This window comes from Vipera berus (genome assembly GCF_964194415.1).
Source record: "Vipera berus genome assembly, chromosome: 4".
NCBI classification, from domain to species: Eukaryota; Metazoa; Chordata; class Lepidosauria; order Squamata; family Viperidae; genus Vipera; species Vipera berus.
In genome coordinates this window covers 21,953,653-21,981,627 of record NC_138206.1, presented here as the reverse complement: position 1 = coordinate 21,981,627, position 27,975 = coordinate 21,953,653, and the positions used below count along the sequence as shown (strand labels likewise).

General features: G+C 37.3%; 1 protein-coding gene across 4 annotated transcripts; it reads right to left on the bottom strand.

The window, feature by feature from the left end:
- Window positions 1-245: 245 nt before the first annotated feature.
- SGCG (sarcoglycan gamma) lies at window positions 246-20,612 on the bottom strand. Of its 4 annotated transcripts, none has more exons than XM_081326657.1 (8): window positions 19,206-20,612; window positions 10,648-10,845; window positions 9,226-9,327; window positions 8,517-8,604; window positions 7,673-7,798; window positions 5,444-5,528; window positions 2,900-3,023; window positions 246-614 (listed from the first exon to the last, which is right to left on the bottom strand). In XM_081326657.1, exons 2-8 carry the CDS (start codon window positions 10,840-10,842, stop codon window positions 444-446), a joined length of 891 nt encoding a protein of 296 aa, XP_081182783.1. In that variant the 5' UTR covers window positions 10,843-10,845; window positions 19,206-20,612; the 3' UTR covers window positions 246-443. The 4 variants fall into 4 exon arrangements, with proteins under 4 accessions (XP_081182783.1, XP_081182785.1, XP_081182784.1 ...); XM_081326659.1 differs by having other exon boundaries at window positions 10,648-10,842; window positions 19,206-19,359; XM_081326658.1 differs by lacking the exon at window positions 19,206-20,612 and adding an exon at window positions 12,780-12,853 and having other exon boundaries at window positions 10,648-10,842.
- Window positions 20,613-27,975: the final 7,363 nt, after the last annotated feature.

The window sequence follows — 27,975 nt, the reverse complement described above, 5'->3', positions numbered from 1 at the left end:
GGTGCCTGGTCCCCAACATGTATTTATAACCCAGGATCAGATCTTCCCAGGGGCCTTCCAACAAGTAAGTCAATGATCACAATGATTTGCGTAAGGACCATAGCAAAAACCCCTCATAAAATCAGTTGTGACTCACTTAATGACCCATCACCTGGCAATGGAAATTCCAGCCCCCATGGTTATAAATTGAGGACTACTTGTACTTACAAAGAAGCCAAAGTCACAAAGCAGAAAAGATAATATAATCAAGAAACTTAAGATGAAGGGAAAGAAGGAATTCAAGCTACAAATGACAAATCATATGCTTATGTACCTGATATCTGATAAAACCTAAAATCATTCACGTATTCTAAACAATTAAATTACATTATCCTAATCTTCCACTTGATGGTTTTACAAACCAAGCAAGAATGCCAAAGAATATCAAGTTGTGTTCTTGTGCTTTATTGACAATTATGACTGTATTGTAAGCAAGTAGAAACTGTATCAGCCACGGATAAGTATAACCTTCCATCTTGGCAAGCACAAATTTCATAAAGTCCTTCAGATCTCTCAGATTCTCCATTTGTTCCTTGAAGTAAATCTGGCAGTAGCAAATTTTGAGCATCAAAGATCTGCAAGGAAAAAGCACACCAATCTATTTTGTAGCTTTACTGTTAACAGAGAGAATCTCTTGCTGTACAACATTTACCAGGTAGAAATATCCAACTGTTTTCAAATATACCCCCAGTAACAACTTCAGTCTAAAAAGAAGAGAGATATTAGGAAGGAAAAAATGTTCAAAAACCACTGCTACAGTGAGCCCACTCTTTCCTTTGATTCATTACTGAGCAATTTAATGGAAGCTTTACTATGAATTTGCAAATGAAAGTTCAAAGTCTCCTTTACATTATTCAATATGTCCTAATGAGCTAAAAATGTTTTAAATATAGCCTGGAAAACCACTCTGAAAACACTGTCAAATTGTTGAAGAAAGTCTCCTTTAGATTGTGCCTCAAAGCTTGGAAAGTATTTCAACCTCCCTGCGCCCTGTGCGTTCCCACAGAGAGGGCCTCCTCAGGGTGCCACCGATCAGAGAATGTCGATTGGTGGCCCCCAGGGGGAGATCCTTCTCTGTGGGCGCCCCGGAACTATGGAATCAGTTACTGGTAGAGCTCCGGATGGCGCCCGATCTTCGCTCCTTTCGCCGCGATCTAAAAACATTTTTATTCGAACAAGCCGGCCTGGCCTGATGGGGGATTGGTGGGGTTTTTTATTGCTGTTTTATTGGGGTTTTTTAATTGTATTGTATTGATTGTTTTTTAGTGGGCATGTATTTAATCTTTTTTTAATATTTGTAATTTTGCATTTTTATTCTTGCCCTGTTCACCGCCCTGAGTCCTTCGGGAGAAGGGCGGTATAGAAATATTAATAAACTAAACTAAACTAAATTGACCCTTTAGTTAACCCAAAGAAATGTGTCCCAAACTGTAACCATTTCAGCATGCTGCTACTTTCATTTATTTAAAACACGTCTACCATTTCTTCAAGGAGTTGAGAGAAAAAAAGTATATTTTTTCTGCTTTTTTAATCACAGCTAACATGTCAGTCTGAGGAACAGTGTTTGGGTCAAGGTCTTCTATTTTAGTACATTAAGAAGACAATCTTCTCTATTCTTAATCTGAAAGTCAATTGCTATTCCAATCAGCATGTTTTGTTGGCTGCATGATGCGTGATATACATAAAAAGTTTCTATTACACATTTCTAATGCATTTCTAGGCCATCATCCAGGGTGCTTTTCTTGGTAAAGCAGAGATTCTTTGGGGGTCAGGGGGTTTATATGGGAATTTAAGAAGATGATGTGCAGTTTCATAGGTTGGATACTGCAATTGATGTCACTGGTTACAAAATATTAATTTACCAGAAGACAAACTGGTGAATTTGTTCCCCTTTAGCCTTCCAGTCACCTTAATTTACTTCTACCCTTTAACTGGCTTTTTATAAAGAATGAAATCTTCTGCTACTTTCATTTGTGAGATTCAGAAGCATTCTTAAAAATAAAGGATTTGCTTGAGTCTGGTGCTTTGCTCTACTTAGTATTAGCTTTCCAATTAATTTTTGTTTAAAAGTGTTTGTTTAAAAGTACATAAAAATAAAATCAGGTGGGGCTTAGATGATGCATGGTGGATTCCAAAGAAAGTTCTGCTGACATCATATTGGGTATCCAAGTGTTAAGGAAAAAAAGTACTAGGAACAAACTCAAATGAAACAAATATGGATCTGTGCACACACCAGTGCTTATCCAGTCAAGTTGCACCACAGCATGCTATACTTGGTACTATTGGCAGTTGCCAAGCACGTGACAAACACCTGCAGAGCACTATAAGGACTGCCCATACCTGCATCTAGCCATCTTTTAAAGTTCCCTCACTGTCTCTCCACCCAGCATTACCATGGCTTTGTATTGCTCAATCAAATTGTGCAAAACAGGAATCTTGCGCTGAAACTGATATTCTTTCAAATCTCCCTGTGCAGGAAATGTAAGGATTTCTGAGACATGAAACATTTGAAAAAGTAAGGATTTTAACGTAGGAAATTAATAACACTAAATAGACAATAAGGGGGGGGGAAATCCCTTTGTATACTAAGTTTCCTCTTTTTTCTTCCTGCATTTTGTTAACATTGATAATGATCTAAGAATATTGTGAGCCTTTATATAAATTATAAAAATATAGAAATAACAGAATTTCTAAAGGATCAAATAGCCTTTATCATAAACCTGAACTTTCCAAGGCCATAGTAGTCTTTATTTATTGGAACTAAAACTAATAGTTTGACTCACGCGGCAACCCCCCACCCCTTGAATACCAACTGTGAGCAGGAAATGTATTGATCTTAAATAAAACTTTAACATCTCACCATGCCATTGGTACTATGGAATGTGATATCCAAATGAGAGAGTCCAATAACATCTCCATTTTCTGCTTTGATGTGAACCTCTCTTGGAGCATTCATGGTGAGAGACCGTGTTGGTGATTCAAGTCTGAAACCAATCATAAGAAGAGTAATCTTAATATTATAAAAAAGAAAAGTATTTTCTTCTTCAATCCAAATAAAAAACAACTGGGTTTTATAATAATGTTTTCAAAGTGATTCTGGAGGCAGATTTCCTCAGAGTGATGTCATCCTGCCATCTTAAATTCTTATGGTAGGATTTTAATCTGAATATTAATTTTCCTAGGAAGTATTGCAAGCCTGATCAATGCGAGCCTGAATCATATTCTGTGTATAGCAGTGGTGCTCAACCCGACCAACTTTAAGATGTGTGGACTTCAGTTCCCAGAATTCCCCAAACAGCTGGTCTATCTGGCTTGCCTGAATAACTCTATGATTGCAAAGGGTCAAACATCCCTTTTTAGAAACTAGACTCAAATTACATAATTTGCTATAATAAGACAAGAGGTGCAGCTCCTGGAGGCTTGTATGTACTGTATATTTGGAAACAGTGAAAGCCCCTTTTTGACTAGCTGGCATTTAAAATCAATTATTCCCAATTGTCCATTTAATTGGAAAGTACATCAGCCATGTTAATGTCATTATGTAAATGACACATCCTGCACCATTTACTTCATCTTACAGTTTTGACAAATTATATAACAACAACAAGACTTTTACTCTTTGCATTCGATGTCTGTTGCACTGAGGTAATTACTAATCTTTTAAAACCTATCCACAAATTAATTCGCAACTAATAAATCTCAAATGTCAAGTAAAACTATTTGCTATTTTTTAAAAAAAAACCATTTGACAACAGTCATTACAATATGTAATGCCTGAAAGTGCCAGAAAAGAACCACAAAACTTTTGATATGTTTGCTAGGTTGCTTGCAAACTTAAATGCAATGAAGTTGTGCATAATCCAGCTTCTGCCCAATGGATTCCTAAGGGACAATTAATACCAGTACTTCTATATACTTTAAGAAAACAACTTGTAGAGGTGAACTTGTAAAGGTGACTTGGTTTTATATACCGATTTGGTTTGCTTTTTAGTACAGGAATGTTACAAAAACTAATAGATGTTTTCTCTGAATGGAACATTTTTTCAAGATAGCACAGTTTTTTTGTCAATTGGCAAACAACAAGCAACAATTTTGAGCTGAGGGGGAAAAATAGCCATTTGAATCTTAGAAAATATGAATCAACTATGGAATAGAAATGATACCGAAGTATCTTCATTCACTGTCCCCATGGTTTCCAACAGTGAAGATTCATTGTTTATATTTATCTGCTGTTTCATGGAATCAACCTCTTTAAATCTTACAAGAAGTATATAAACAATCATTCACACCCATTCTCTATTTTGGGATTAGTTTTAATATGACACCATGTGATCCTATTTGGTTTAAATAAAATAAAATGTTCTTAGTCATCTGGTTCCTTAGCAGTCTTCACTTTGGTTTAGTTAATGTATAAAAGAACACATTCTTTTAAAGTAAATAAGGATCACAAGAAGGATTACAGGTAGTCCTTGATTTACCTATATAACCACAATTGGGATCACAATTCTGTTGCTAAGCAAGGCAGTTGTTAGGTGAGTCACCCCAATTTTATGACTTTTTTGTCACTGTTGTTAAGGGAATTGCTACAGTTATTAAGTGAATCGTGGTCATTAAATGAATCGGGGCTTCCCCCATTGACTTTGCTTGTCAGAAGCTGGCTGGCTGGGTTGCAAAGGGTGATCATTTGACCCCGGGACACTGCAATTCTCATAAATACATTTCTGTTGCCAAGCACCTGAATTCTGATCACATCACCATGGGGATACTGCAGCTGTTGTAAGGATTGGTTGTAAATCACATTTTTCAGGGCTGTTATAACTTTGAATGGTCACTAAATGAATGGTTGAAAGCCAAAGACATATCTGTATGAGATTAAAATACCCCCATCTGCATTTAAAGCATTTGCACCATGGATGCCTTCACAGTAAGCATCCTTTTCTGTAATTCGGTGCAAGGGATTCCTGAGATTTTGGCAATGTCTTAGTGGCACTGCGTTCTCAGATTGCTTCTTTAGCTGTCTTACTATACAATATGAAGGTGGAAGATGATCTTGAGAACATGATTATTTCACCAATACTGACCATTCTTGCTAGTGTTAAAGTTCTCAAAGTTGTGGATATCCTTTTTGTTGATATTTTCAATGCTATATACATGGCCAATTGGGAGCTGATCATATTATCTGTAATGATACGTAGTTAGTCTTTAAATTAGTTTGCAATAAATAATGTGATAATATGGAGTTTGATTCCTTGTTTCTCCCTAGTAATCCTTTTCCTCTTCTTCAGTATGTTACTGATTACTTATCATCTTACTGCTCTACAACTCTAGCTTTACTGAGGAATACAGCAAAAAAAAAAAAGAAATAAATAATAAATGTTTACTCATTTCGGAGGGATATTCTTACTTAAGTGTTAGATTTTTGACATCATCTCCCACACCTTGGACAAGGGGCGTTTGTACAGAATGTTCGCAAAGGGCACCTTCTGGACCTGAAGCAGAAAAAAGACAAATGATTGTCACTTTAAGTGTCAAATTAAGTGCATTACTACTGGAAAATAAGTTTTTCATAACCACGCAACAAAATATCCAAAGCTAATTCAGAGTACCTACGGTCTTTTAAGTATCTAAGATTCCACCATATTTTGAGTACTCTGATATTTGGGTTGGTTTAAATATTTGAGGTTCTAATGTAACACTGTGGGCTTTGGAGGTTTTGCTGAGCATTAGAATAGCATATGTTTAAGGTAAAGGTAAAGGTTCCCCCGCACATGCGTGCTGGTCGTTTCTGACTCATCTCCGTTGAGCTGGTGCTCATCTCCGTTTCAAAGCCGAAGAGCCAGCGCTTGTCCGAGGACGTCTCCGTGGTCATGTGGCTGGCATGACTAGACGCCAAAGGCGCATGGAACACTGTTACCTTCCCACCGTAGTGGTCCCTATTTTTCTACTTGCATTTTTACGTGCTTTCGAACAGCTAGGTTGGCGGAAGCTGGGACGAGTAACAGGCGTTCACTCTGTTATGCGGCATGCGGGATTCGACCCACCAAACTGCCGACCTTCTGATCGACAAGCTCAGCGTCCTAACCCACTGAGCCACCGCATCCCTTACAAGCCGTTAAACCTATACATTCAAAATGAAATATTCACATAACTGAAATGAAAAATTAGATGTATGGAGAAGAATTATTAGATATAGAAGTTACCAGGCAGTAAAAATCTTGCTTAGAGGGATAACCTAACTGGAGCAATCTACCTACTGGATAACAATAACTGTTTGTAACTTATACATAGTCCCTGACTTATGACCAGAATTTCCATTGTAAGTTATTGCTAATGTAAGGTGAGTTGGACCTGATTTTACAATGTTTTTACAGCAGTTGTTAACCAATCAAATGGTCATTAAATGAATCCAGCTTCACCAACAGTTTTTTTTTGCTCAAAATTGGCAAAAAAAGAGAAAAAGGTCAGAAATTCACATGATTGCACAATGCCGCAACTGGTCTTAAATGCAAGATGTTGCCAAGTGCCCCAATTGCAATCACATGGCTGATGGTTGTTGCAATGGTTGTTAAGAGCAAGTGCAGGTAGCAAATTATTTTTTCTGAGACCATTATAACTTTAAAATTTTGCTAAACAAAGGCTTATAAATTGAAGACTTCCTGTATAAGGGCTTCCCCATTTGCTAGTCCTCTTGACCATTTTCTATCTGTTGGCTAATATGGAACTATGTTAACCTATATGTAAACTTGTTTGGCTGAAAACCACAACGTGTTCTCTATGTGGTTTAGGGAGTGAAGCAGACAACTGTAACCTCTTCAGTTCCATATTTTTGCTCACTCACTGCTCACTTCAGCCTACCAACCTACATTATGATCCCTTATTAAGAGACTGTTAAGAGGTTTTTCTCATGAAGTCCGACCGGCATTTGACAATTGCACATTTTCTACACCATTCCCCAATCCTCAGAAGCCAATTTGCAAGTAAGTAAACAAAGTTTTAGAAGTAAGGTAAAGGTGATAAAATCTGCTTGGTTCACAAAAACAGAAGCTAGTTCCCAAAACAAAAATTGTGCAGTATTGTCAGATCCAAAGATCTTACACGTCTTTCACACTAGGTCATTCAATAGGTTGTACAAATAATTCAATGAGGTGCTTTACTCATCAACCAAATCAATGATTTTTACAATCTCAGTATTAAACTGAGTAATGTTGTCTTACTCTGTCTACTTCCACATCCCATAATTTTGTTAGGAACAGCAGAAATGCTCTGTCATTTCCTTCTTCTGATAAGTTTTTTTTTTGCTCCAGATTTCCAGTATAGCCAGTGGTCTTCCAACATCTGGCCATATTTAGCTTTCTTTTTTTTTTACAGATGCTGCCTACCATCTAGTTAAATATTAATTGCTAATAATAAATAATTACCAATTAATCAAAATAAATATGTTTAGACCTCAATGTAAAATACAGTTTTGAAGATTTTAATGTAACAGTTTAGCTAAAAATATGAGTAATAAAATATTCAATATTCTCTTTAAATTGTTAAAATAACAGATTACTGTTATTTATATAACCAATTTCAGATTATAGTCTTCATTTTCAAAATAACAGTTTTTGTAGTTTTAGACTTGCAAACAAACCTGTGACTCGAAGTTTCTCTGTACCAATCATAGTGTCATCATCATGCACTGTAAAAAGTGGCTTTTCATTGAGATTCACAGAGTTGATCTGAAATTGTGGACTATGGAACTGTACCATGTCTGGATCTAAAAAGGAAAAAAAAACATTATAAAATGGACTTTCTTTGCTGAAGCTTTAAAATACATAAGTACGCATCCTCAATGATGCAACATATAGTTATCTAATTAGGAAATTAAATTTGTTATCATGCTCAGTAATTTGTGATTAACTCATTACATTGACCGGTCGATACATATATTGAACTACAGTGCAAGGTTAGCATCTGGTTATGTTCTCAGTTTCTGGTTGATTTGATCAGAAAAAGCAGAATGTTATAAACCAAACGGAAAGAAAAATACTTTAGATCCAGCATGCAAAAATATAAATATAGCTCTTTGTGAATATATACAATGTGGACAAAGTAAGCTAAATTAAAATTCCAGATCTGATAAATCTTGTCTCTTTACACAGAATCTTTCATCCAAATAGGGCTGTATTTTTAATTATGAATGTATCTATATCTAAACAATATTTTTATAATTTACATAAATTGGATATTCGTATCTTCCTAGGAACTGAATCACTAAAGAGATTTATAACTGAAGTCAAATTATTCATATATTCATTTTTTGATAATGACATAAAATTATTTTCCTTTATTTCAAGTATTTGACTATCCAGGTCAATTGGCATATCTAGACAATATACATGCTATAGTATATGAGCTCATAATAAGAAACACATTCATTTCTTTTGATATAAACCTTTCAAAATCCAAACTAAAGAAAAATATATTACACCTACCTACACTTAATCTGCCTGTGACATTTCCATCACTATTGCGTGCATTCAAAGTCACATTATGAGAAGATTGCAAAAGTAAGGGTGAATCCTAGGATTAAGAGAAAAAAGAATGCAAATATTTAAGACATTTGGCTAGACCTTACTGAAAAATAAATACCTGCACTCTTTTCCAATTCTCCATAACTTACAATGAGATATGATATAATCTGATACAATATATGATATGATATGATATGATATGATATGATATGATATGATATGATATGATATGATTAGCAGGACTGCTAATTAGAATTCCTTACAACGATGCTTGGGGGGCTATCATCCAATAAATTCTTTGTGTATATTTGTTGAAATGGAAAGAAATTATAGAACTGAATATTCTGGAACAATGCCAGAATGAGCAGAAAAAATATCAGATCTGTGATGTGCTTCAAAGTAAACACCCTGAAGTATTTTTAGTCATGTGGTATGTATTGCTGCTTTGAATCAGGTCTTTGCTTCAATTTCAAAGCAAAATGGCTTTGTAGGGCCAATTTTATTGAAATTCTATCAAATCAAAACAGGCTTTGCATAACTCTAGTAAATATGACTTTTTTCCAATATGACAAACCACAGCACATTTCTATGTGTATTAACTCAGAAATAAGCCTTGTTAAAATCAGTGGGATTTATCTACAAATAGCTGTGCATAACATTGCATCATTACCCTTCTGGAGTGAATTTCTTTGACATATAATGGATATAAAAATTCAGACTCTCCTTCTAGATGAAGCCCATCAGATTTAACCTGTAGGTATCCCATTCCAGACTGCAAATACAAAACACGTTTTAAATATTAGTTGTGTAAGACATTGTCAAATTGTTTTCAAAGATGCCACATTTATTTTTTCCAAATACTGCATGATTTATTCAAGAAGTACAACCCTAATGAAAAAGAAAGTCAGAAGATAAATATGTTATGGATGGAAAAAAGATTATCATAACAAGCATTTTTTCACACAAGGTTTTCATGAGAGCCATCTGCACACAAAGACGTCTTCTCCAATCCATATACCAGCAATGTATACACAAGCTCTCTTCAAAAAGCAAGAAAAAAATATATAATTTGCATAACAGAAAAGCTAAAAGTGGTCCATTTGTTCCTCTTCTCCTTTTGGGTTAATCATACGTTGCTGTTATTTGAAATGGAATCATATATTCATGATTGCTGGCATGCAACTAAATCTACATGGTTATCTCTCCCATTAAGAATTTAGATATTTGAGCACTGCACTACATGAAGCATCTCAATAACTAATTCAGAAATTACAAAGTCACATAAGAATTAAAGAATGAATTTCAAGTAATACAAATCAATGAACACAATTCAAAGCATGATAACGCTGAGTTAAATACAAATTATCCTAAAGTATATTTAAGATTGCAGCTTCTGGCTAGGATTACATATGACACGAAGTGATGTTTTTTTAAAATATGGGTTAACAAACCAAAATGATTGACTATTAGCAGTACTGTGATTTGAAAAGTACATAGCTGGGGGTGGGGTGGGATTTCATATATCAGGCTAAATTAAAACTAAAAACAAATAAAGACAGTGTGATATAGAAACTCATCTACTGAAATTAGAAGCGGGGGAAATACCTTTATTTGCTGCAAATAACTACGTTAAAACTAGATACTTGTCAGAGCATCTGTGTTCTGTCTGTCTCTGTCTATCTATCTATCTGTCTGTCTGTCTGTCTGTCTATCTATCTATCTATCTATCTATCTATCTATCTATCTATCTATCTATCTATCTATCTATCTATCTATCTATCTATCTATAGCTTGAGCACAGATCTATCCCATCTCTATATGTATCTAGTTGCTGGCCTGTCACTTTGTTATTGTAAATGTAAAATGTGGATCCTGTAGATTAGGAATAAATTGTATTATGAAGTTATTGTATTTTTGTTGATTTTTATATAGGTATTCCCCAGGATCTGAAAATTATTTCCAAAATTCCTCTAGGGTAAATAGACTGAAGGATATTTTACAAAGCACCATCACTGGGAAAACCTTAAAGGTGACAGCAAGAATATAAGCAAAAGCAACAGCAAAACCCAATTCAAGGAAAAAGAACACTTACTGATGAAAACCACATTACTTTAAGAATCCAAATTGTCAGAGCAAGATTCACAACTAGAATGATGATCAAGAGGAGGATAAATATATAAAGGCAGCGCTTTCTCCAGCCATAAATGCCAACATTGTAGACATATGGAGGTTCTGGTCTCTGTATGTCAGTACCTGGTGTTGCTGAAATATACTCTTCACGTACCATCTGCTACAGGAAAAAAATTGGACATAATTAACCAAAATTAAATATTTCAAACGGCATTCTACTTCAAATTTGAAAAGTGAACATCTAATAATTAAAAGTAGATTTCTAAGAGCTAAGAATTTAGCAAGCTGATGACCTTCCCAACAAAATAGTGAGGCATTATTGATTAATAATTTTTTTATATAATTTCATTTAATGAGAATAGAACAGAATAGAATAGAATAGAATAAATAGAGTTGGATGGGACTTATACCATTTCAGACAAATGGTTATCCAATCTCTTCTTAAAAACTTCCAGTGTTGGAGCATTTACAGCTTCTGAAGGCAGGTTGTTCCACTGATTAATTAATCTAACTGTCAGGAAAATTCTTCTTAGTTCTAGGTTGCTTCTCTCCTTGATTAGTTTTCATCCATTGCTTCTTGTCCTGCCTTCAGGTGCTTTGGAGAATAGCTTGACTCCCTCTTCTTTGTGGCAACCCCTGAGATATTGGAACACTGCTCTCATGTCACCCCTAGTTCTTCTCTTCAATAAACTACACATACCCAATTCCAGCAATTATAGCAGTAATGGGAACACCAGTGGAGGACCTGAAGGGACAAGTTGGGACAGATCATCCTGGAGAAAAATCTCTCAGTGTGATCACTAAGAAGCCAATACCAAATTGGTGGCAAATCACCAATCAATGATGCATCACATGCATATATATGGATACATTTCTGCTTTTTTATCTCTATTGAATAGTCTTAAAATTAGTAAACTGTCCTAATTAATATAGTCTCCTGGAAACAATATATTCTGATAAGAAGTAATCTACCTATTTCTGTCCCTAGATCACAGAACCTGATTCTCAGAGTTGGGCATGCCATTCTGTAGGCAAAACATTAGGGCCACAGTACACCTAGTATACATAGTATAGTATACATATGTCTGTTTTGCGCATCTATTTGGTATTCAATAATTATATGTCAGAAACTGACATATAGGGCTGACAGGGATAAGCAGTCGGCCTTCCTGGGATCCGATATAGATGCAATAGTAGGTATAAATGATAATGGGTCAGAGAGATTTGCTGGCATCAAGGGAAGAATCTATAGGCACACTGCAGCCCTAAATACTGCAAATCTGGTCCTAAATATTCAATTTACTGACAGTGTCCCAACAAAAATTAGTTATGGGGTAGCATTTTAAAAAATAAATAATTAATTTAAATGATAAGCTACTTCCCTACGAGCCCAGTTGGTTCCAGATGAATTTACATAAATCTGGAGGGTGCCACATGAAGAGACGGTTCTTTAGATTACTCCTAATGCAGGAATAGTGATCCACTTATGAGAACAACTTTCCTTAAATTATAATATTAAAGTGTAATAAGTATTTGTGGGACTCAAGCGTAGTTACTGCATCTTTCAAGATAGTTGACTGACAAACACGCAGTCTCCAGAAAGAGACAACTGAAAGCATATGATTTTATACTCAAGCCCTTATATGGCAGAAGCACCCATTATTAAGTAACATGATCATTTTTTTCCATAAAAGATCAGCCTTTCAGTTGGAGCATGCCAAAAAAAAACCAGAGAAACCAGCAAGGCAAAGAGGCAGCTCATTGCATTAAAAGCATACTGTCCCACCAAAGGAGTAACATTTGTTATTACGATATTGCTATTTATTTTACTGCACATATGTAATGCCAAGGACACAAAGTTAGCGTCAGATGTTGCCGCATTTACATAGTTACTATAATCTGAACTACAAAAATAACTTATGTATTGTGTTTCAAGTTAATATAATAACAATCTAATGTTAGGCGGGGGGGGGGGGAAAGGCAAAATTGAAAGAATTATCATAGGTTTTTTTAAAACAGTCTATTAATCCTTTACATTAATTGTTTTATAATTTATAATACCTATGCAAAATAATGCTTGCCTAAAAGACTTACCTTGGAAGATTTTAAACAACAGCAGAAACTGCAGATCTAACTCGGATGAAACGCCTTCAGCCTGACAATGTATTTCTACACTTGTACCCACAGTGGAAAATATTTTAGGCGTGGCTCAACTTGTTTACATGTTTGGCCACATTTCACATTCCACCCCCTTTCACTAGCGGCACAGACAGGGCTAATTTTACTCTATGCCAAACTAGCTGGTGCTGCACTAATGCTTTAGGAGGTGAAAGGCCGGGTATAATTTGTATTTTCAAAATAGTATACACCTCTTATTGGAATGTTACTCACACTACTCTGAAGAGGGGAAAAATCCTATTGAACTGTTAGCTATTAAAAAGAAAAGAAAAGAAAAGACTTAATTTTGCTCATATTCAATTTATCAAAATAAAAGTTCAGAGACTGTTGTACATGTACAACAGCAGCACACAACTTTTGGTGAAGTAGAAACATGCAATTGGTCTCTAGAAGTATATGCTTACTCCAAAATGGATAAAACCAAGACCAAGAAGTAGGTAAACCCTGGAGGAAAAACTATATGTGATTTAACTGAAATATATATTGAATGCAATTACCCTACAACTTACAAAACTATTTTATAATTTTCCTGTTGTGTTATATTAAGAATGGTTAATAGTAAGAAACCTTCTCAGTTTGGAGCAATGTACAAATGGCTGGGCTAGGGGTTGCAAACATTTATTTACTGAAGAAACTCATATAGTCTTTATTTAAGAAACCCAACTTGGAAGGTTCACAAGAGTTATATACAGCATCTTTAAAACACAATAAAAACAGGAAGGAAGGAAGGAAGGAAGGAAGGAAGGAAGGAAGGAAGGAAGGAAGGAAGGAAGGAAGGAAGGGAGGAAGGAAGGAAACTGCGCACAGTTATCAACATTCAAGTACAAATTTTCTTTTCTCTCAAAAATACATATAAATACATACATACATACATACATATACATATACGTACATATACATACATACATACAGCATTTTTAAGAAGGACATTGGAAACACAAGAATCATTCCTTTGTCAACAATTTATCAGTTTTTCTACTTCCATTAGCAGCAGGAAAATTATAGTGTGATTTGCTCCAACAATTGGTTGACTGACTGGTGAGCACTCTTTTCTGCTATTGATGATACGCTACAAGGAAGATTTATTCCTGCCAATTCTATTGTCTATTTGTTTATATATCTCTAATTGCTGGCAAACAACTAAACAGAGCGCACCTTTCTACAATCAGACATCTGAGTGGCATATTGCATCTGCATATGAAAGAATCCTGCCCTATAAATATATCCCAAATTACAGAACATCAATAAGTCTCAACAATCTTCTTTCAACAGTACAGATAGTCTTTGATTTACGACCATTTGTTTAGTGACCATTTGAAGACACAGTGACACTGAAAAAAGTGATTTACAACCTGTCCTCACAATTAAAAGTGTTGCATTGTCCCCATGATTACACGATAGCAATTAGGACACTTGGCAACTGTTGCACATTTACAACGGATGCAGTATCCTGCAGTCCTATGATTGCTATTTGCAGCCTTGCCAGCTCACCCCTGACAAGCCCAGCCAATGGGGAAGCTGGCAGGGAAGGTTACAGGTTGCAATCACGTGATATCTTACTTAACAACCATGATGATTTGTTTAACCACCGTGGCAAAAAAGGTTGCAAAATTGAATGCAATCATGTGTGATGCCTCGCTTTATGACTACAACTGCTTAACAATTGAAGCCTGGGAAATGGGCACCTTGTCAGTCGACAGGAGTGCTGTCCCAAAGGTGCTTTTTTTCTGGGAGGCAACTGGACTTTCTTGTTTTTCTTTAAAGACATTTCGCTTCTCCTCCAAGAAGCTTCTTCAGCTCTGACTGGATGGTGGGAAATAGAAGGATTTATACTCCTTGCAGACAGCTGGTCATTTGCATTCTTCTAGAGACTTGTTTGGGCCATTTGGAGGTTTGGAGATTTCCAGAAAATCTTGTAAACTACAGGAACAGGGCAGAAAACATCCTGCAGCCAAGAAGGCTCCACCCGCATTTGGACTACTCAGGTGACCCTGAGGATACAGATAACCTTCAAATAACCAGAAGAGCACTGACACAGACATCCCCTAAATGCTGCTGAAGATGTTACCTAGCCTGGTAATAAAACGTTCGGAAACCAACCCACAAGCTCATAGAACAAACCTCCACCCTCATCCTATACCCGAGCTACAGATATTCGCCACTATTGCAAATCCTTCCATTCCCCACCATCCAGTCAGAGCTGAGAAAGCTTCTTGGATGAGAAGCGAAATGTCTTCAAAGAAAAACAAGAAAGTCCAGTTGCCTCCTGGAAAAAAAAGCACCTTTGGGACAACCATGACCTGGATGACTGAGAATCTCCATAAACAGGAGTTTTGATTTATTACCAGCTTACCAGGCACTTAGGAGACAAGGCACTGCGAACCAGGAAACAACAACTAATGACTTGAGAGCAGGCTTTTAACACCCTAACAATTAAAACCCACAAACAACTGAGCATCATATAAATACAATGTGTAGACCAGCTCAGGGCACACATTCTGGAGAGAGAATTTTCTGGAGGATGGGCTCCAGCAAAGACTCAAACTGGATCCTGAAACACTGCTTAATAATTTTTATTTATTTTTTATTTTAATTCCATTTATATCCCGCCCTTCTCCGAAGACTCAGGGCGGCTTACAAGCTTAGCATGAATGAATAATGAATGTTCCCGTTCCTATTGTTGTCACAGATCAAGGACTACCTGTAACTAAGCTGAATTTTTAACATCTCCACTTGGGAGAAGAAGAATCGCCATAATATTAAGCTATATTGGAAATAAAAGCAATTTTAATGAAAAACTACCTGCACTCAATAAATAACTAATTTTATTCAAAAAGAGTAGACTAATAAAAGTTACCCAGTCTCCTCATTCTATGCCAGCCACCCAAATTTGACATATTTGGAAATCCTGCAAAGATAAGGAATTTAAAGTACATGTTTTAATCACATTAGCTAAAATGTTCAATTCACAAAAATAAAAAGAAAGCTTAGGGATTGCTAAATGAGTTTTGGATAACTGGAAAACTTCCTCAGTATTTTATGAGCTTCAGTCTTGCCCTAATATGGGTATTAAAAAGAGCTCTTATATTTCTGTTGAGTAACACATTGGCTTCTCCTAGATTAACAGTTTGAACTGCCTAGTCAACTTAAAGTATTTCTGTTTAGTGATATAGTTCATATCTCACAACATTTATTTTCTATAATAAAAAACAATTTCAGATTACAGAATCATACACAAATGCCTACATGTTTTCATCTGAAGAAAAATGCTGCGGTGAAAGGTAGTGTTGAAAGATGCCACAAATCTACATGCATGTCAATATTATGGAAATAATTGAAACAAGGAAATGCAATAAAATACAGCAAATGCAAGGAAACACAAGTGCAAGCACGGCTTGTAGAAAAACAACAACACAAGACTACCATTCTTCTGACCCACTATTTAAACAGGATGCCAACCCTGTTGCATTTTATTTCCCTTTCTTTGGGAATAGTGGGAAAGAAAAATAAAAGCAAAGTTACTGTATGGACAAATTAAGAAAAAAAAAACTAAACTAAAAGCTGCATCCCACTTTTCACTGTCCTGGCATTAGAGAGGAAGCCGAAACAAAAGTGATTCGTCTACAAAATGTCTTCATTTCTACTTGACCAGGCTTCCCAAGAGTGAGCAAACTGTGGCTCCTTTTTGGTGTGGTTCCACCTTCCATTTAGTAGCCTTTGGAACTGGCTAAAAGAGCCAATGACTAAAACTGGATATTGTGGTGTTGGGGAAGGTAACCTCAACAGTGCTGATTAAAATACATATTATGACTCAAAGATGGGGAGAGAGGAAACAGAATGTACAGGGGAGGAGTGAAATGTACTATTGGTGATACTTCCCATAGAGTGCCCAAGCCAAGAGGAAGAGCAAGCCCTTATGAAAGGCCAAGAGGATGGGAGCCAGTCTGGGGGCAAGATGTTCCAAAGGGTCAGAGCCACTGCAGAGAAGGCTCTTCTCTGGACCCCACCAACCCAAATTCCCTGACCGATGGAGTCTGCAGCAGGCCTTCTCTGCTGGCATGGATGGGGATGGCCAGTTCCATAGGGGTGAGATGGTCCCTCAAGTATCCTGGACCCATGCCATGTAGGGCTTTAAAGAAGATAACTGCCAGATATGATGAATTAGGTGAGGGTAACACCGCACTAATTTCAAGGCTCTCTTCTGTGACATTAATTTAATTTTCTGAAATAATCTAAAAAAGATGCTACAATTTAGGAAGTGGAATGTGTCAGATAAAAGCAATCACAGTAATAAGTGGCCTGGAAAAAAAAGTGATTTATGGGTGTGCTGGGTAGGTTTAACCAGAAGAGAGAAAACTGTGTGTGAGAATGGCAAGTATCTGGATGGCTATGAAGCAGAAGATGGGCAGAACTGAGCAGACTTGTTCCAGAAGAGAGGACAAAGGAAATAATGTATTGAAACAGTGAAGAAATCAATTTTGATTGGACATTTGGAAAAAGTTCCACATAGGAACAACTCTTCGACAGTGGAAATAGGGCTCAGAAGACGGTGGTCTTTCTCTCTTTCCTGGAGGTATTAAACTGAGCCTGGATGGTCTTCTGTCACGGATGCTAATGGTATAAGAGAGGATTCCTGCATTGAACAATATTGTTGTGATTCAGGGTCAGCCTGTGGGTTCGGCAGTTGGGTCGGACGATTCAGAGGAGGAGGAGGGGGGTGTTGGAGAGGTTGCTGAGGGTGTTGGAGAGCTTGCTGATGAGAGCCCTCAGCCAGGCCCCTCCCATCTGGTCACGACGCAGACCCAGCTGTGTGAGCCTGGCAGCGTGGATGAAGATGACCCACAGCTGGCCCTGTTCAAGGACGCCCGACGCAGGAGGCAGTCAATCAGGAGTAAACCGAGGAAGGCAATGGGGCACCTCAGAAGGAGGCAGAGAGAAGCCACGCCCTGAACTGTTTAAAAGGGGAATGCGTGGGAGGGCTGGTTTGCTGAAGGCAACCGTTTGAATAGCTCCTGTTTCATGGTTCGTGTCTTGTTTTGCTCTGTTTTATGTTAATAAATTTGGCAGGCTTAGTTCCAGCCTCTTACCGTTTGTAAAGGGGTTGTCCCTGCCTTTTCTGCAGGGCCGGTAGTAGGCTGGTACAGAACAAATATTATCTCTCACTGTACATCTGAGATACATATTTTCAGCTTTTTATATTTATTTTACACTTTATCATATGTAAATGAAGAAATTCAAAGTTAAGAATTTAAAATTTCCTTAACTTTCATTCACCTTATATATCAGAAGAGGCATACTGTGGATAGGTATATGTAGCTTCCCTGGAAGCAACTTAGATTTGCCCTTGCCTTCTTCCCAGATTTTTCCAATCTAGTTTACAGCTCTGGCATTCTGCGTTGGTCTCCATTCAAGTTGTAACCGGGTCTGTGCTTGCTTAACATTTTCAGGATCAGCTGCTAGGTGCTACCCCTCTGTGATGTTTTTAAGGAGACTAAAATACTTAGAAAAGGGAAATGTTACATTCCCATAGATACTCAGTACGGGGAATGTAGCCACAGAACCAGATGGGAGGGCTTGGCCTAAGACAGGGGTAGGCAACCTTGGCTCTTTTATGACTCGTGGACTTCAACTCCCAGAATTCCTGAGCCAGCTGGCTCAGGAATTCTGGGAGTTGAAATCCACGAGTCATAAAAGAGCCAAGGTTGCCTACCCCTGGCTTAAGAGAACTGGCCACCCAATTGACCAACAGGTTTGCCAGAAGGTGAATTGTTAAAGGAGGAGCAGAATCATTTCAACTTCTGGAGCTCCATGGACAAAAGGAGAAATAAAAAAGTAGCAGAGAGCAAAGTTGGACATGGCACCTTAACGAAGGGTAAGTACAAAGACTGGAAATGAGTTTGGAGTACATCAGCATTCCCCAAATCCGGAACCAGGATTTTCGGGTTGAGGAGCGGGCAGGAATAGAGAAGGTCCCGCTGGAGAGGTGGGGCATCTACAATCTTGGTGCCTCCCGAGGTGAAGCCCTAGAACAGGGGTCTTCAAACTTGGCCCTTTTATGACTTGTGGACTTCAACTCCCAGAATTCCTCAGCCAGCTTTGCTGGCTGAGGAATTCTGGGAGTTGAAGTCCACAAGTCATAAAAGGGCCAAGTTTGAAGACCCCTGCCCTAGAATGTTGTTAACTCTCCTAAATCTCACCGCATCCTCAACCAGGAACCCACGACTTCTCCGCTCGCCCGCAAGCCTTAAACTCGCTCGTTCCGAGTGTATTTTTTTTATTTTTTGGCTCCTCAAGAAGTCCGCTAGAAAAAAGCCAAGCGTGGCAGAAAGGAGAGGGCTTTACCTGATCTTCCCACGGGCGTCCTCTTCGGGGGGCTGAACGAGGGCGAGCGGAGTCATCGCATCTCCCTTTTTTCCCGCCGGGGAGACCGTCGAGCGCGCCCGGGATTCAGCAGCCTCCCTCCGGCGGCGGTCCCTCCCCTTCCTTCCCTCGCAGCCCGAACGAACTCGTCCGGCAACAAGCGCGGTTTTTTCGTCTGGTCGGCGCAGCTTCGTTCATCGCGTAGGAGGGAAACGCCCCGTCAGCGCCCGCTATTCGCCGCTGGAGAAAAGCGGGAGCCGGTTCTTCTTGGCCCGCTTTTCCTTTAGCCGGCAGAGTCCGGACGCTTGGCTGCGCGCTGACAGCGCGTCCCCCCTCGCTCGCTCGCTCGCTCGCCGGCAAAAACAGAATCGCCGCCAGCGGTTTAGCCAAGGCCGCCAGCGGCTTGGAAGAAAATCCATCTCTTCCCCGCCCCTTCACGACCCCAAAGGCGCTTTTCCAAAAGGCAGCTGGATTTTGTTTTTCCTTGAAGACGTTTCGCTTCTCATCCAAGAAGCTTCTTCTGAGAAACAAAATCCAGCTGCCTTTTGGAAAAGCACCTTTGGGACGGTCCTGACCCGGAGGACTGAGAATCTCCACAGACGCGTCCCTAAGCAATTTTAGTTCTGGACTTGTAAATTTAAAACCTCCAGAGAGAACCCCCAAAACAAACCAGAGCCATTGTTTATTTTATTTTATTTTATTTTATTATTTTATTTTATTTTATTTTATTTTATTTTATTTATTTTATTTTATTTTATTTTATTTATTTTATTTTATTTTATTTTATTTTATTATTTTATTTTATTTTATTATTATTTTATTTTATTTTATTTTATTTTATTTTATTTTATTCTATTCTATTCTATTTTATTTTATTTTATTATTTTATTTTATTTTATTATTTTATTTTATTTTATTATTTTATTTTATTTTATTTTATTATTTTATTTTATTTTATTATTTTATTTTATTATTTTATTTTATTTTATTTTATTTATTTTATTTTATTTTATTTTATTTTATTTTATTTTTTTATTTTATAAAACACTTTATTTTATAAAACACTTCCCTGCAATCTCCATGAATATTTATACTCAATTTGCTTGACTTACTTGAGAATGTATGCCATATCTTTTGGAATTATTAATCGTAGTATGTTTGACAGCTGGCTACCCATTCTCTGCTGGGAGCTATAGTTCTGCACAGCTCCAGTTCTATTGAGTGATTAAAATAAGCTAGTCATCAGAAACAGCTTATATCTAAGCAGATGCCAAGAAGGTGAGAAGTTTCTTTCTTTTGAAAACAACTTTATTACTATTAATTTTCTGGCATGAGATTAAAAAAAAACAAGTTTTGAATCTGGATTATTCTGCTTTCCTTTACAGATTGGTTTATGCCGTGAACCCAACTGATGAATGGGAATGGGATGCAGATGTTGCTACATTCTTTTGTTGCAGTCCCACTTCTTCTAACCTTTTTCTTTCAATGGAGCATTCATAAAAGGGAAAAGATGGATAAAGAAACAATTACAATAGCTGTGTTTGCCCAACATGCTTAACCTATTTATTGAGATTAACTCATTTTCTGGATTTCTGCTCTATACTGAATCCTATCTTAAACAAATGGCCATGGCACAATAAGAAAAAACAAAACAAAAACAAACCCTAGTCAAAAGTTAAATATAACAAGCTTACAATTTATTTATATGCAGTTGTAACTTCCATATCTTCATTGGTGAATTGCATTGGTAAATAGATATTCTGAAAGAATCTGTCAATAAGTAACCTACAAGAATAGGTTTTGCACTGAATCGAAGTATGTATGTATGTACATATGTACTGTATGTATGTATTAAATTTGCGCACCACTTGATTCCCATCTCTGGGCTTTTAAAGTGCTACATTCTTATGTTTTGCTTTTGCTTTTTAAAGTTTAGCTATATTGCTCAAAAAAATAAAGGGAACACTTAAACAACACAATGTACTGTATTTAATAGTAGGATGTCTTATTTTCTGTTCCCTTTATTTTTTTGAGCAGTGTGTGTATATATATATGAAAATTCTAATTTAGGTGTTTTTGTTAGAAAGGAAGCTAGGCATTTTTAAGAACAGCCATCCAGCAACTGGAATCCCTGAAAATTTCATCATCTCAGAACTGCCAGTCCACTGAAACAGTCATGTTTCTGATGTTTACCTGGAATTCCTCCCATCATCAAGAAAAGTACTTTTTTAATTTACACTTATTTGCATGTCTCCAAGGACATCGGTTTTCTTTTCAAGTAAACTACAAATATGTCTTAGACTATAGAAACCATTGTAAATCTATTTTTGAAAGATTTCTCAGAGCTCTGATTGCAATGCTATACAATTCTATTGCAATCCTGTACCAATGTACCTAGGAATAACCACCACTGCATTCATTTAACATACTTTCAATAGGCATGAATGTGCCTATCTACTTACCATCCTAGAGTTACTGCCCACTAATTCTAGGCTAGGAATTTTATGACGGAATCTCTTGATTCATTTTGCAAACTGAAAGATTGCCAAAATCCATTCCAAATTTTAAAAAAATAATGTTGACAATTGCAAATTATATATATATATATATGTTTTCTGAGGTTTTTGCGGGTGTTTGTATGTAGATCTTCGGTCATTCGGGTTTTTCCCCACGTAGAATTGAAGGTATAAGAGCAACGTTTTGACAAAATCTCATCCGTCATCCTCAGGCTGGTGGCTTCAGCTTCGTTCTTCTGGGAGAACGAAGAACGAAGCTGAAGCCACCAGCCTGAGGATGACGGATGAGATTTCATTGAAACGTTGCTCTTATACCTTCAATTCTACGTGGGGAAAAACCCGAATGACCGAAGATCTATATATATATTATATATATATATATATATATATATATATATGGCGATCACAGAACTCCAGGACACCAAAATTGACAGAAATATGAACCAGTTGCCAATTGTCAGAATTCCGATCATGTGACCCTGGGGATGCTTCAACAGTCGCAAGTATAAAAAATAGTCATAAGTCACTTTTTCCCAGTACCATTGTAACTTTGGGCAGTAAATGAACGGTACTAAATTGAGAAAGACCTGTATAAGGTTGGAAGTCATCATCCTCATTATCCAAGATGCTTTTATATCAGCCAATTTGAAAATGTTCCTGAAATAATGGGAAAACTAAGTAGATGGTCAGGAAAAAGAATGGACTTCTTTCAGATCAGTTCAGTTTACATTCCAATTCCAAAGAAAGGCAGTGCCAAAGAATGTTCAAACTATCGCACCATTGCACTCATTTCTCATGCTAGTAAAGTCATGCTTAAAATCCTACAAGCTAGACTTCAGCAGTATGTGGATCGAGAACTACCAGAAGTACAGGCAGGATTTCGAAGAGGCAGAGGAACTAGAGATCAAATTGCCAACATACGCTGGATCATGGAGAAAGCTAGGGAGTTCCAGAAAAACATCTACTTCTGCTTCATTGACTATGCTAAAGCCTTTGATTGTGTGGATCATAACAAACTGTGGCAAGTTCTTAAAGAGATGGGAGTACCAGACCATCTTATTTGTCTCTTGAGAAACCTATATGCGGGTCAAGAAGCAACAGTGAGAACTGGACACGGAACCACTGATTGGTTCAAAATTGGGAAAGGAGTCCGGCAAGGCTGTATACTGTCGCCCTGCCTATTTAACTTATATGCAGAGCACATCATGAGAAAGGCAGGGCTAGATGAATCAAAAGTTGGAATTAAGATTGCCGGAAGAAATATCAACAACCTAAGATACGCAGATGATACCACTCTAATGGCAGAAAGTGAAGAAGAACTAAAGAGCCTCTTGTTGCGGGTGAAGAAGGAGAGTGCAAAACTTGGGTTGAAACTTAACATTAAGAAAACCAAGATCATGGCAACTGGCCCTCTCAATTCCTGGCAAATAGATGGGGAAGAAATGGAGGTAGTGACAGATTTTGTTTTCCTGGGCTCCAAGATCACTGCAGATGGGGACTGTAGCCAAGAAATTAAAAGACGCTTGCTCCTGGGGAGGAAAGCCATGGCAAATCTAGACAGCACACTAAAAAGCAGAGACATCACCCTGTCAACAAAAGTGCGTATAGTCAAGGCTATGGTCTTCCCAGTTGCAATGTATGGCAGTGAAAGTTGGACCATAAGAAAGGCTGAGCGCCAAAGAATTGAGGCCTTTGAACTATGGTGCTGGAGAAGACTCCTGCGAGTCCCTTGGACTGCAAGGCGATCAAACCGGTCAGTCCTAGAGGAGATCAATCCTGACTGCTCTTTAGAAGGCCAGATCCTGAAGCTAAAACTCAAATACTTTGGCCACCTAATGAGAAGGAAGGACTCACTGGAGAAGAGCCTAATGCTGGGAAAGATCGAGGGCAATAGAAGAAGGGGACAGAGAATGAGGTGGCTGGATGGAGTCACTGAAGCAGTAGGCGTGAGCTTAAATGGACTCCAGAAGATGGTAGAAGACAGGAAGGCCTGGAGGAATGTTGTCCATAGGGTCGCGATGGGTCGGACACGACTTCGCAGCTAACAACAACAACATCTGAAGACCTAGCTCCTGGAAAAGGCTCTTATTCTGGAAAGGGTAGAAGGAAAGAAAGGAGAGAACAACCAACAGCAAGGTGGACGGGCTCAGTTGCAGTGGTAAGGAGGAAACTCTTGGAGGACCTGAAAGTCCAAGTTAGGGACAGATGGAGAAAATCTATCTATTTGCCTGCTAGGAATTGAAAATGACTTGATGGCACATAATTTATCAATTGATTAGCAGTAGCAATAGCATTTAAGCTTACAATATATACCACCCCTTAGCGCTTTAAAGCATTCTCCAGGCAGTTTACAATTCAAAGCCTTATTTGCATGTTGCACCAACAATCTGGGTTCTCATTTTACCAACTTTAGAAGGATGGAAGGCTGAGTCATTTTTGAGCCGGTCAGAATCAAACTACTGGCTGTGGGCAGAGTTAACTTACAATACCATGCTTAACCACTGGGCCACCAGGGAATCATATAAATGATGAGAAAATCAAATGTGATCATCCGTTTAGAGACGGCCTGCAAGAAAGTTAGAAACCAATTTGCCTGCCTGTGTAAAGTTTGAGCTTGTGTAGTATCAAGACATGAATTTCTGTGTTAATTCATTTTTCCATTTTATATGCTAACAAGATATGAGGTTTCTATGACAAAACTCAATTTTATAGGCTATCATGAATGCTGAAATTTACAACTAATCTATCTTTATACATTTTTTCCACATGCATTACTAATAAAATTAATAATGTTTCGGCATTATTAAGAAAAATCCTATTCATCATTTTATATATTTCTTTTTCTTTTCTACAATGATTAATGTGCCTATTCTGCACTCATTAATGTCTTTTTATATTTAACATTATAACTTTAAAAGCTCTTGAAAGATATTGCAGGAATAGATAGAATGCATCAATTAGCACAAAATAAAGAGCAGCATTTTGCGACAAAAAAATAAGATGTTCTAAAAGAAAAAAGCTAGGGTACATTATATACTTATGTGCATATTGAATAACTCAGCAGAAAGCTATTTATGGAATAACATTAAATAAATCTATCTGCACGTGCATAGTGCTTTTAGCCATATAACAGAAGAGATAATGAGTAAAATAGACAGTGGACCAATAAAGAGAATAATTAGCTTCTTGTGATACAGATCTGAGTGTCTCAAATATAGAGACCCTCATAATATTGTTTTAAGTACTATCAGAAACATTTACTGTTTAGCCCACAGATGTCTACTCAAAAGTAAGATTACTATGTCCAGAATAGTTTATTCCCAAAAGAGTTGATACCATTGATGAGCTTTCTGGCCCTTAGAGACTTATAGTTCTTTACTTTTAACCTGGAGTTGGAAAGGATGCATCTTCTGCCACTGAAAGAAGTCAGATTGCAGCAGACTTGAGTTATATGCTCAGATTTGATCAATAAAACATTTTAGGATAGCAGCAATTTTATCACTTCCATTAATCTAAATTGACTCGGTATCAGGCATGGCGTGGTCTTTTTCAACATTAGAATTATTGTGATGCACTAAGCAGCAGAAATTATTATTGAAATTATTCAAAGTAGATTAATTAGACTATTTACTTGTCTAGACTGTTATACTGTATCTGATTTTCAATAAAAAGATATGATGGGCTAATTTTTTTCCCCATTCGGCATCAGTACCCTATTGTGTTCCATTATAAGAACATAAAATATTTCATCAGCAAAGTAAACCCAGTTTTGTACAGAAAAGTTAATGTATGAAATTCCCCTCTCAGAACAGTTGTCTGTTTGTACCTGATTCAAGAAAAAAACCAATGTCTATGCATTTTCTCTATCCTGACACAATTATTCTATTTATAATTATCCTGTAGGTTTCTCTGCATAATGCAATCTTACCATTAGATGAAGATAAGGAAAAAGCACAATTCAACTTGAGTCTATCTTCCTTCAATTTACTACTTAGAATAAAAGAAGGGAAAATACAGTTTTACAAGAGGGACAATTTTGATAGATGCGAAATTGATTCTAGACACTTTATTGTCAATTCAATTTTCAAAGCTGTATAGTTTGCTGCTGACTCAATTTTTAAAATTAATATAAGGGCAACATAATATTATATATTTATTTATTTATTTATTTATTTATTTATTTATTTATTTATTTATTTATTTATTTATTTATTTATTTATTTTATTAGATTTATATACCGCTCCTCTCCCGAAGGACTCTTGGTTTTGGTTGCATTGCCTTATGGATGTTCTAGCATTTTACTTGTGCCTAACGGAGGATTTCATCATGATTTAAAGGAATTATTTCCATTGTTATTCAAGCAAATCTCCAGGGTATCCAGAGGAAAGTTCAAAAAAATCAATATGTTGGCCATGAACATGTTATTGAAGACCCACTCTTTTATATGTGAATTCTATGATCCCTCCCACCCCCACCTCCCCAGATATCACAAAATGGGTGGTGAAAATGTTGAAGGAGAAACGATGTCTTGAGAAAGGTTGAAATTGGCAGTTGAGAAGTTGTTGTTGTTACTGGCCTTACCTAAAAGCAAAGCAAAAAAATGAGAAAAAGTTGAGGGTGTGCCAATAGCCATATTCTCCTTTATGTATGATTATTTTGTTTACTTGTTTAATTCAGAAACCACATTAATCATCCATGAGATTTTAAGTTATATACAACATGTTGGAAAAAAATAAAACAAGTAGTACACCATGAGCTCATATATACAGTGTAGAAATATTCTGTCCCAGAGTCTCTTGAAAGAGCCACATTTTAAGGGATTTCCTAAACAACAGGATTTGGGGATATCCAGACTTTGGGGAAGATACTATCTGTTGTGTAGTGAGTTCTTTGGAGGCAGTAAGCGAGACGAGAGGTTGCAAACAGGAACATTGCTTTATTGAGGCAAACAGGAACAGAACTGAAACAGGGCCTTTTGCACAGCTGCTTATACAGTTGGCCACTAGGTGGCGGCCAATAGGTTTAAAGGAGCCCATTCCCGCCCCGAATCAACCAATGATTTTCTTGGAGACAGCAAGTCACTGGCTTAGCCAGTGACCATTACACAGACCAATTGAGCAACCTTAAGCAGCATTCAAACAGACACGTGAAACAGTTCAAGTAAAATCCCAATACATTACACTATTCCAAAGGGCATGTGCTGCCTACAGAAAAGGCACATCTAGAGGTTCTACAAAATTATGTAACTTTAACAATGGCTCCTGCAGTATGTACTAGATCTAATAGGATAGGCAAATATAGCAGGAGAGATGAAGTCCCACAGATAATCCAAGTTCTTATGAAGAACCTTGACTAGTGAATACACATTAAGCACATTGAATTCATTGACCATGAACCAGACAAAAGCATTTACATGTTGTAGTGTAGCACCAGGGAGGCAAAAATAGCTATGGCTGATGAAGATGCAGATGTCAGCATGTGTAACTGGGTTGCTATTTGATTGGATGCCCCAGATTATCATGCTACCCAAGTGTGAGGCATGTAATAATGAGTTACAACCGATAGAAAGCAGATTCATAACTTCTGCTGGGCTCATCAGCAATATGGGTCACTGACCACTGCCTTCATGTAGAAACGAATGACATTGTTTTCCTCACACTCCTAGTCCATTGCAAATGCACCCTGCAGCCTTATTTCCAGGCTTCAGTACACAACTTACTGGCCAGAGGTGTATTAGGCTTTCAGAACAAATGGTCTCTACTGCTTCATTCCATTTTAGTAGCAGCCACAGCAATGACTGACTGTGATCACTGGCATGCATCTTTCCCACCCACCCATCCCAACTATTTGTCAGCAGCTGCTGGTGTTTTAATAATCTACAATGGTCCAACAGTGGCTCATTAAGTCAATGAACTATTATCAACCCTAGAAATCCATGCCCCATTCAACCCTTACATATCCCAGTGGATAGAACTTTTGTTCCTGCTCAAGCTAGGTGAAGCATCACTCCCTTCTTTTCCACCCCTTACCTAACATACTACTTTCCTCCCCCTTTTTTTAACCTGTTGAAGTTGTAACACTGGAACATTTCTGCTTTGTTTCTGTGCAACTGAGCTGTCAGTTCTTTCTTGCTAGAGAGTTTCTACAAAGGAACACAGGAACAAAAAAAACCAACTTGTTCCTTATTGCTTTTATTATTGAAGCACCAGAGGGGGTGCTATAAGGGAGGAGGGGA